The 11,417-nt window shown below is 43.8% G+C and overlaps 1 protein-coding gene across 1 annotated transcript in view; it reads left to right on the top strand.

Moving 5' to 3' along the window:
* The first annotated feature begins 597 nt into the window (after window positions 1-597).
* LOC140196872 (semaphorin-4F-like) overlaps window positions 598-11,417 on the top strand; it is a 164,883-nt gene continuing 154,063 nt past the window's right edge. The window contains exon 1 of the mRNA XM_072256766.1: window positions 598-1,057. Within this exon, the coding sequence (XP_072112867.1) occupies window positions 943-1,057 (115 nt within the window). The 5' untranslated portion in view covers window positions 598-942. The remainder of the gene's footprint in view (window positions 1,058-11,417) is intronic.

The following is an 11,417-nucleotide window of genomic DNA, read 5'->3' as shown; positions in this document are numbered from 1 at the left end:
AGGTCATCATGTGATCCCGATACCCGCCCCATCCGTCATCCGGATTTGCTCGCTTTATTCTCCGTACTTTTTAAAGTAACAACAAAGTCCAATAGGCTTTTAAAATCTGAACATTTTAATCTTTAATCACCCGATTTCCTTCTCCTGCATTGCATGCAACCTTGCACAGATCGCGTCTGAGTGAAACTTCTCTCCCCCACCCCCTCCATCAACTTGAAAACCCCGCAACAGATTCACCGGCATTTTAAATTGTTGCTTGTTGAGCGGGATCCCAATGGAAGGTTTTTTTTCTCTCTCTCTGAAGAAGCGCCTCATTGGGTTTGATCTCATTGTTATATGCATATATATTTGAGGCATTTGAAAAAAAATTACAAAAGTAAAAATGATGAAGAAAGAAACTGCATCAATTGAGGCAGCACGGCTGACTCGAATGTTGCAAGTTTAGTACTAAATGCCACACGAATAAAAATTATTTCCAGTTTAGAAGGGGATCGCTGATGTTCTTTCCGTTGGGAACAGCTGAGAAGGTGGAGTTTCGCTAGGTTCTTTAAAAAAAAGCTGCGATTCAAATCTGGCCCGCCCATTCGATTGGAGTGTCTTTCGCTACCTGGCGCTGTTGTCATGCTGCATGCAGGAACAAGAAGGCAACTGCGTAATATGTCTGACTGTCGACATCGAGCGCAGTTTTTTTAAGCAAGCAAACTTTTCGTAACTCCAGAGGATTCGAGGCTGAACTACAGACCAACTTTAAAACCGTGTTGGATTACAAAAAGTTGCTTTTAAAAAAAAAATTAGGGGAAGGAGTGTTGACGTTTATTTCAAACACCTGGTCGTGGCGTTTGTACTTATGTTCTTCTCCGCCCGATGGTATTAGAAGCAAGAAGATAACTGGGAGAGAAAAAGAATTGGAAATATTTTTGTTCTCAGACATCTTAAGACACGATGAAGGGGGGATCCGCGGCTGTGGCTGTTTACGTTGCGATTTTCTGTCCTATCAGTGTCTATGTTTTGGGCTTGGCTAAGGAATCACTTCCCAGGAAGACCATCTCTTACAGTGGTAGGTGTTGGTGTCTGCTTTATTTTATTTCATTTTTATCGATATTTCCTACTGGTATTAATCCAAGTCATTGACATGTACGTGAGCTGGTCGAGAGGCGACAGTGGCTTCGCCATGCGTTGTTTACGAGGGTGAAATAATCAGCGCGATTCTCGGATCACAAAGGAAACTGCTTGTGCACGACCTCGGCGTGACTTGTAGCGATTTTCGGAGTAAAACACCGCGGATTTGTTACTTTTTAAATGTAGGAGCATGTGGGGAGCACGGGAAACGTGCTGAATTTGGTGGAATTAGTTGTGGCCGTCGTTCCGAGTTGGATCAACGCCGATTGTGAGACCTCCGAAACACACACCCCACTGTCTCTGTGACACCTGCTATACCTTCGCAGGCAGCTTGCTCAGTGTCTAAATATGAAAACACTACCGGAAGTTCGGCAGAGTTCGGGCTGGGTGTGGAATTACGATGTTTGTTCTCCAGTAATTTATTCCTAGTCTTCAATTTAAGATTATTATTGAAACATAAATGTCTTTTTCACCCACAGGACCATTGGTCCCTAACTGACCTTGAACACCACCTCGCTATTTTACTCCTTTTTTGCATTATATATTTCTGTTTCTTGTAACATAGAACAGTACAGTATAGGCCACTCGGCCCACAATGTTGTGCCGAACCATCTCAACAATCAAAAAGCACCCGAACATTAATCCCTCCTACCTGCACCATGTCCATATCCCTCCATTTTCCTTGCATCCATAAACATCTCTTAAAAGCCTCTCTCTGCCACCATCCCGGGCATCGGAACACCCCAGAGAAATTTAAAATTGTACTGAACTGCCACCGCAAAACAACAGATTTCACGGCAACGCGCACAAAATGCTGGGGGTGCTCAGCAGGTCGGGCAGCATCGATAGGTATGATGCTGCCCAAAACGTTGACTCTTTATTCCTCTCCATGGCCGCTGCCCGACCTGCTGAGCTTTTCCAGCGAGTGTGTGTGTGTTCCTCTGGATTACAGCATCTGCAGAATCTCTTGTGTGTTAAATTTCACGACAGATGTCAGTGATAATAAGCCTGGTGTTGATTCAGTTTTATCAGCAGAGCTGGATGCCAAAACGAAAGAAATACCTGGTATTGAAGTGAATTTAATAGATTAATTTTACACAGAAGTTGTAGCAATCATGAATGAAGATCTAACGTGTTTAACTACCTTTGAAACAAAATGACAAAAACATTTTATTAAGTGATTTTTCACATCCGAATGTGCTCTGCAGTTCAATAAGTACATTCAGTGGCCAATTTAATGCACAGCCTGTGCCTAATAAAGTACCTATTGAATGTATGTTCATGGTCTTTTTGCTGCTCTAGCCCACCCTCTTGAAGATTCAGCCTGCTCTTCTGCACATCACTGTAATTTGAGTTAACGTCTCCTTCCTATCGGTTAGAACCAGTCTGGCCATTCTCCTCTGACCTCTCATTAACAAGGTGTTTTCACGCACAGAAGAGCTACTGGCTGGATTTTTTGTTTGTTTTTTTTTGCACCAGTCTCTGTAAACTCTTGAGACTATTGTGCATGAAAATTCCCAAGAGATAGGTAGATTCTGAGATACTCAAACCACCCTGTCTGACACCAACAATCATTTCACGGTCAAAGTCACTCGGGTCACATTCGTTCCTCATTCTGCTGTTTGGTCTGAACAACAACTGAACCTCCTGACTGTGGCTGCATGCTTTAGTGCATTGAGTTGCAGCCTGATTACATATTTGCACTAATGAGCAGGTGTACCTGTTGGAAGTATATGTACTCAGTGTGATATAGTGATTATGACAGGCATTATGAAAAACACATCAGGGTTTCCACATCAATGGTGTGATAATGACCGTGTAATTTGCTTTCTGATATTGATTGACAAAAAGTATTGGCTAGCATCCCAGGAAGAACCATTTGGTGCAAACGAGAGAGAGAGAGCGGAAGCTGGAATCTGAAGCAATACAGAGTGTTGGAGGAACTTGGTGGGTCGGGCAGCATCCATGGGGGTAAATGGACAGTCTGCGCTTCGGGTCAGGGCCCTTCATGTAGACTGGGAAAGAAGAAAGAAGCTAGCCGGTGCAAAAAGTTGGAGGAAAGGGGTGGAGCTGGAGCTGGTGGTTGAGGATCCCTACCACCCATCCCACAATCTCTCTGACCCACTACTCTCAGGAAGGAGGTACAGGAGCATCAGGACTAGGACTGTCAGACTGGGTAACAGCTTCTTCCCTCAGACTCTGAGACTAATGAATACCCTGCCAACATCAAAGTCTCCTCACTAGGGCAGCGAGCTGTTTACTGTTCACCTTCTGCACGCATTTTGAATTATATTTGGTTAATTTAACAGTACTGTGCAAAAGTCTAGGGCCCCCTAGAGTTTTTTATATCACGATTCCCAACCACGACTCAGACCACTCGGTTAATGGTAGGGATTAAAAAAAAAGGTTGGGAACCCCTGTCTTATGTGGTTTCAGATGGCATAGCCTCCCCAGAGCCCTGATCTCAACATCACCGAGGCTGTCCGGGATTACCTGGAGAGACAGAAGCAAGCGAGACAGCCAAAGACTGGAGAACTGTGGCAAGTTCTCCAAAATGCTTGAAACAAACCCCACCCCCCAGATGATTTTCTTATAAAACTGCACGACAGTGCACCTAAGAGAATTGGTGCAGTTTTAAAGGGAAAGGGTGGCCACCCCAAATATTGATTTGATTTAGCTTTTGTTTTACTGTTTACTGCTCTTTATTGTAATTTTTTTGGCATAATGAAATGAAACATTTCTAAGTTTTTGAAAGCATCTTGGCTTTACAGAATTTTTTTATTACGTGTGCCTAAGACATGTAAAATGTGCCGTATTTGCAGGAATATTTTGTTTTATGTGCTGTGTGTGATACATGTATTGTGGATGCACCATGGTCTGGAGGAATGCTTCATTTGGTTATATGTATGTACAGTCAGGTAACAATAAACTTGATAGATGCCTCCAGGTGAAAATGGGGGGGCGGGGCGCAATAGGAAGATGTGGGAGGGGTGATGTCAAAAATGGGAGGTGATGTAGTGACAAAAGGCAGAAGATATTGGAATCTGATAAAGGAAGAAAGTGGAACGTGGAATAAAGGCAGAGAAGTGGGGAGGGGGACTGTTGAGGAGAATGTGTGTGTGTGAGGGTCAGATGGAGAGTTAGATTGTGAGGACACGCAGTCCTCTTTTATTGTCATTTAGTAATGCATGCATTAAGAAATGATACAATTTTCCTCCAGTGTGATATCACAGAAACACAGGACAGACCAGGACTAAAAAACTAACAAAAACCACAGAATTATAACATATAGTTGCAACAGTGCAACAATACCATAACTTGATGAAGAACAGGCCATGGGCACAGTAAAAAAAAGTTCAAAGTCTCTCAAAAGTCCCACATCTCACGCAGATGGGAGAAGGAAGAAAACTCCCTGCCATGCCCGACCACAGTCCAACTCTGAGTCATCCGAAAGCTTCGAGCCTCTGACACCGAGCACCATTTCTGCCGAACGCTTCGACCTCAGCCTCGGTCGCCGGCAGCAGGCAAAGCCGGGGATTTTGGGGCCTTCCCTCCTTATATTCTCGATCGCGCAGTAGCAGCGGCAGCGAACCGGGCGTTTCAGAAATTTCTCCAGATGTTCCTCTGCTTCTCACGTCTATCTCCATCAGTGTGGGGTAGGAGAGAGTAATGGGGACCAAGAGGAGAGAGAAAAGAAAGAGAGGGGGGCATAGTTACCAGAAGTCAGAAAATGCCAGGTTGGAGGCTGCTCAGGCAGAATCCTTTGCTAATTGTTTATCATTGTCACATAGGGAATGAAAGGGTTAATGTATGAGGAGCGTTGATGGCTCTGGGCCCTGTACTTGCTGGAGTTTAAAAGAATGGTGGGGGGTGTGGGGGAGTCTCATTGAAACTTATTGCATATTGAGAGGCTTAGATCAGGTGTTCCCAGCCTGGGATCCACAGACCCCTCACTTAATGGTGAGGCTCCATGGGTTGGGAACCCTGGACAGAGTGAAGTGGAGAGGAGATCTGTAATATTGAGATAGTCTAGAGATGGAGGGCCCAGCCTCAGAGTACAGGGACATCCCTTTAGAACAGACTACTTTGGCCAGTGGGTGGTGAATCTGTGAAATTCTTTGCCACAGACGGCTGTGGAGCAAAGTTGTTGGGTATATTTAAAGCGGAGGTTGATAGATCCGTGATTAGTCAGGGTTTCAAAGGTTACGGGGAGAAGGCAGCAGAATGGGGTTGACAGGGAAAATAAATCAGCCGTGTCAAATGGTGCAGCAGACTCGATGGGCTGAGTGGCCTCATTCTGCTCCTATGTCTAACGGTCTGATTATCGAGTATAGTGGAAAAAGTTTGTTTTGCCTGCCTTCCACGCAAATCATTTTAAAACATTGAGATATGTTGAGGTAGTTTACAGAGGAAAGTGATAACAATGTGGAATATAGTGTTACAGTTCCACTCCTTTCAAATATGGGTATGGCATTATCTAGATCCACCAGGGAGCATAGTGAATCTGATATATACTTAAAGAGGAATTTGCCGAGCTGGAGAAATGGAGCCGGGTGTGGAACCAATTGCACAGCTGTTGTGGAGATCCAGCACAGGCACAGGAGTGATTAGCATCCCTCTTAAGATTCAAGATTCAGAACTGCTTAATGTCATTCCCAGTGCACATGTGTGAAGGAGAACAAAATATTCGTTACTCTGGATATGATGCAGCAAAAAAAAACACATAAATTGACACTAGGCACAGGAGTGTCTGTACATAAGGTGACTCTGACGGGAAATGATAAAGTAGTGGTGGTTGGGGGTATGGAGGGGTGGGTCAGTGGGCGGAGGTGTTGATCAGCCTCACTGCTTGGGGAAAGTCACTGTTTTTGAGTCTGGTGGTCCTGGTGCGGATGCTGTGTCACCCCCCCCCCCCCCCCCCCCAGGAGTGGGACAAACAGTCCACGAGCAGGGTGGGTGAGATGTCTCATGATATTATGGGCCTTTTCCTGGCACCTTTCTGTATATATGTCCTTGATGGTGTGTAGGCTGGTGCTGGTGATGCATTGGGCAGTTTTGACTACCCGCCGTAGAGACTTGCCGTCCGTCGCAGTACAGTTTCTGTACCGTGCAGTGATGCAGCTTGTCAGGGTGCTCCCTACTGCACATCTGTCGACGGTCGTGAGTATTGATGTTTATAGGATAGATACGATTCCACAGATGGTGTGGGGAAGGAAAAATTTCTTTCAGTTATCTAATGAATTATATTACTGACCACAACCTTACCTGTTACTTCTACCAACAAGGACATGGAACAGTACAGAACAGGAACAGGCCCTTCAGTCCTCAATGTTGTGCTGAACCAATTAAATTAGTAATCAAATGGCCAAATTAATCCCTTATGCCGACACAATGTCCACATCCTTCCATTTTCCTCACATTCATTTGCCTATCTAAACGTCTCTTAAAAGACTCTAATCTATCCAGCCGCACACACTAGATTATGGAGTACCTCAGCAGGTGAGGCAGCGTCTATGGAGGGGAATAAACAGTTGACGTTTCGAGCCAACACGTTTCACCAGGACTGGGAAGGAAGTTGGGGGCGGGGTGAAATGAACCCAGAAAAGGAAGGTGGAGGGAGGGGAAAGAGTACAAGCTGGCAGGTGGTAGTGAGACCAGGTGGGTGGGGGAGATGAAGTGAGAAGCTGGAAGCTAGTAGGTGTGTTGGCGACATTAAGAAGGCGACTTGCGCAAGCAGCTCTCATGGAAATCTCCATATATTCCCGTTTTAGACTGCTAGAGCTGAAATTATTGTAATTTACAGTTTTTATAATTATGCATTGCCAGCACAGACAGACAACCTTGTAGCGATATTTAAAAAAAACAACTACCAAAACTAAAACTAGTGATATAAAGAGATAAATGGTGTAAATTAGCATATTTAAGTGATCTTAGTGTAATAGAGAAATTAGCAGTTTAATTTGTGATTGATCAGCAAAGTTAGCGATAAGCAGCCAACATAAAAAAAAACATCCCTGGCTTAACCCTGGCTCTGACTAGACTAAACTGAACATAAATATGTTACTATGCTGATTTGCTCTGCTATGCCCCAACCCAGGTGACAAATTACCCATAATAAGCAGACAATATAAAATACATTACGGACATAGAAAATAGGTATATGGCTACTACAGGTATCACTGGCGAAGTTTGTTTTATTCAATTTATAAAGGATGTTTGAAGAAAAATAAACTCCAAGCAGGAGTGATTTCATGATTTATAGTGTGGAGCTTTGTTCCAGTGAATTGTGTGACTCCTGTTATTGATTTGCATTTTTATTTAATATCCTTTTGGTACAGCTGTTCTTTCAGAATACTGCATCATCAACCTATGGGCCATGACACTCAGGGACTTGGGCTATAATATTTTTTGTGATTGTATATTTCCTGCTATCATAACAACATTTGCTGTACGTGCGGTGTGCTGTCGGGTCTGTGCTTTGCACTTTGGCACCAGAGGAACGATGTTTCATTTGGCTGTATTCATGTGCGTGGTTGAATGACGGTCGAGTCGGTAGTGAGGAAGGCAAATGCCATGTTAGCATACAAGAGCAGGGATGTGATGCTGAGGCTTTATAAGGCACTGGTGAGGCCTCACCCTGAGTATTGTGAACAGTCTTGGGCCCCTCATCTTAGAAAGATGCGCTAGTATTGGAGAGGGTTCAGAGGAGGTTCAGAAAGATGATTCCAGGAATGAAAGGGTTATCATACGAGGAACATTTGATGGCTCTGGGCCTGTACTCACTAGAATTCAGAAGGACGAGGAGGGATCTCATTGAAACCTTTCAAATGTTGAAAGGCCTAGACAGAGTAGATGTGGAAAGGATGTTTCCCATGGTGGGGGAGTCTAGGACAAGAGAGCACAGCCTCGGGATAGAGGGGTGCCCTTTTAAAACAGAGATATGGAAAAATTTCTTTAGCCAAAGGGTGGTGAATTAGTGGAATTTGTTGCCACGTACAGCTGTGGAGGCCAGGTTGTAGGTGTATTTAAGGCAGAGATTGATAGGTTCTTGATTGGACATGGCATCAAAGGTTACGGAGAGAAGGCCGGGAACTGGGGTTGAGGAGGTTAAAAAAAAAGAATCAGCCATGGTTAAATGGTGGAGCAGACTCGATGGGCCAGATGGCCTAATTCTGCTCCTTTATCTTATGGACAATAATCTTGATCTTTAAATTCTGGAGATAAAATCAAGCAAAGTCATCTTTTTAAACTTTTTAATATACATAATTATTGTAATTTACAGTTTTTATAATTATGCATTGCAAAGTACTGCTTCCACATAACAAATTTCATGACATAAGTTCAATGGTATCAAACCTAATTCTGATTCTATACTGCAACATTGAAAATTTTTACCATTAGCATTCATTTTTGAAGCAAATTACTAGAGTTTTCCAACTCTTGTTTTTTTGTATTTTCGCAGTTTGCCTTTTGCGCATTGGTTGTTTGTCAGTATTTGTGTGTGTGTGTCTGTGTGTAGTTCTTCATTGACCCTGATGTATTTCTTGACTCTATTGTGAATGCCTGTAAGAAAAGGAATCTCCCGATAGTATATGGTGACTTTGAGTAAGTTGACTTTGAACTTTGAGCATTTTGGCTGTGTTGGTGCCGGAATGTGTGGCGACACTTGTGGGCTCCCCCCCAGCACATCCATGGGTTGTGTTGGTTGTTGACGCAAATGCTGCAGAACCCAGATTTAACCCTAGCCTAATCACAGGACGATTTACAGTGACTAGTTAACCTACCAAACAGTACCTCTTTGGACTGTGGGAGGAAACCGGAGCACCTGGAGGAAACCCAAGCCGTCACAGGGAGAATGTACAAACCCCTCACAGACAATGGTGGTGTTATATGTACTGATTTGTGCACCTTGGTCCAGGGGAGCATTGTTTCGTTTGGTATACATGTATATAATTCAATGACAATGAGCATGAACTTAAACTTGAATTTAAATTTTGCCTTGTCGGTATTGTCTGAAAGATAAATTCTGATCATTCTTTGATATAGGAATGTGAATTAAAGGAATGATTTTAATAAACATGAGGAAGTCTGCAGATGCTAGAAACCCAAAGCAAAACACACAAAATGCCGGAGGACTCAGCAGGTCAGGCAGCAGCAATGGAAAGGAGTAAACAGTCAGTGTTTCGGTTTGAGAATACGTTCCTGAATATGGCCTGAAATGTTGCCTGCTTATTCATTGTGGCGCGGTAGCATAGTGGTTAGCACAACATTTTACAGAGAACGTGACACGGCTTCAATTCCTGCTGCTGGCTGTAGAGAGTCTGTACATTCGCCCCAAGACTGTATGGGTTTCCTCCAGGTACTCCGATTTTGTCCCACAGTGCAAAGACGTACTGGTTGGTAGGTTAGTTGGTCATTGTAAATTGTCCTATGATTAAATTGGGCGATTTGCTAGGCAGCGCAGCTCAAAGGGCTGGAAAGGCCTATTTTGCGCTGTACCTCATAAATAAATTTGCAAGGATGTTGCCTGAGCTGCTGAATGATTTTTAATGTATGGTTTGTAGGAAGTGTTTGTAAAGAGTTTATTGTTCTTATAAAGTATGGGCCTCTCTTCAGTCATTAGTCGACATACAGAAGACTATCTGTTGTAATCAGAGGACAATTATTGAAGAATGTTTCGGGGCAGAGAGAGAGAAACAATATACTTTTCAAACTGACACAATGTCCTATTTACTTTACCACTATTTCCCTGCTAACGTCACCAGAGTTGGCACTCGTAGCCTGCAAAGGAAGTGTTTGATATTCATGGCTGTCTCCTGTGAGTACTAACTAAGCCTCTCGGTGTCACAAGTAGCTCCATTTTTGTTTCGATATCTCTCTGACGACCTAACCTGGACCCAACGTATCGATGCAGCTACAAAGAATACATGACTGTGGCTATATCTCATTAGGAGTTTGAGGAGATTTGGTGTGTCACCTGAAACACTCTTAAATTTCTACAGATGTGCCATGGAGAGCATTGTAACTGGCTGCATCACTGTCTGGTAAGCAGAGGGTGGTGGATGAGGCTACTGCACAAGACCAAAGTAAGCTGCAGAGGGTTGTAAGCTCCATCATGGGTACTCACCTCTGTAGTATTCAGGATGTCTTCAAGGAGCGGTGCCTCAGAAAGGTGGCGTCCATCATTAAGGACCCCCATTACTCAGGGCATGTTCTCTTCTCATTACTATCATCAGGAAGGAGGTACAGGAGCCTGAAGGCACACACTCAATGATTCAGGAACAGCATCCTCCCCTCTAGCATCCGATTTCTGAATGGACAATGAAACCATGAACACTACCTTATACTTTTTTATTTCTATTTTTTCCACTATTTAACTATATATCACCACCTTGTGTGTCTTCCTCCCCTCCCCCTCCCCCTTTTACCTCTACTCCTCATCTTTTTCTCTGCAGTCCTGCCGAAGGGTCTCGGCTTGAAACATCAACTGTACACTTTTCCTCCAGCATTTTGTGTGTGTTGCTGATATACATTGATTGTATGTCCATAATGTGATGCTAGGCTGCACATAAGGTGACTGTTGAGAAATAATCAAGCAATGGAGGTGTAGATCAGCCTTTCTGCCTGGGGAAAGTCACAAACAGGAGAAAGTGTGCAGATGCTGGAAATCCAGAGCAGCACACACAAAATGCTGGAGGAACTCAGCAGGTCAGGCAGCATCTATGGGGAAAAAAAAGTACAGTTTCAGGCCGAAACATGGACTGTACTTTTTTCCATAGATGCTGCCTGGCCTGCTGAGTTCCTCCAGCATTTTGTGTGTGCTGCTTGGGGAAAGTACCTGTTTTCGAGTCTGGTTATCCTGATGTGAATGCTACGCAGCCTCCTGCCAGGGATTGGGACAAGTAGTCCATGATCAGGCTGGGCAGAATCCTTCATGATGTTACTGGCCCTTTTCCTGGCACCTTTCTGTATATGTGCCCTAGATGGTGGGTAGGCTGGCGCTGGTGATACAGTGGGCAATTTTGAGTACCCGTTGTCGAGGCCTCCTGTCCACAGTTTAGTTTCTTCTCAAAGGCTATGGAGATCCAGTCAGAATCATGTTCCAGTTTATGTGCACGTCGATCAAGTGTGATTTAATTAATTGCATTTTACTTGAGCTGAGTCACAGCCTACTCTGCTGATTACTTCATAGTTCAAGGTAAATTTATTTGTCAAAGTACCCAAATGCCACCACATACATCCCTGAGATTCATTAGCTTGCTGGCATTCACAGTGGATAGTGTGACACGATTACAGTT

The sequence above is a fragment of the Mobula birostris genome, chromosome 4, assembly GCF_030028105.1.
Source record: "Mobula birostris isolate sMobBir1 chromosome 4, sMobBir1.hap1, whole genome shotgun sequence".
In the NCBI taxonomy this organism is placed as follows: domain Eukaryota; kingdom Metazoa; phylum Chordata; class Chondrichthyes; order Myliobatiformes; family Myliobatidae; genus Mobula; species Mobula birostris.
Note: the sequence above shows the minus strand (reverse complement) of the source record. Positions and strands in the feature narration are given on the sequence as shown.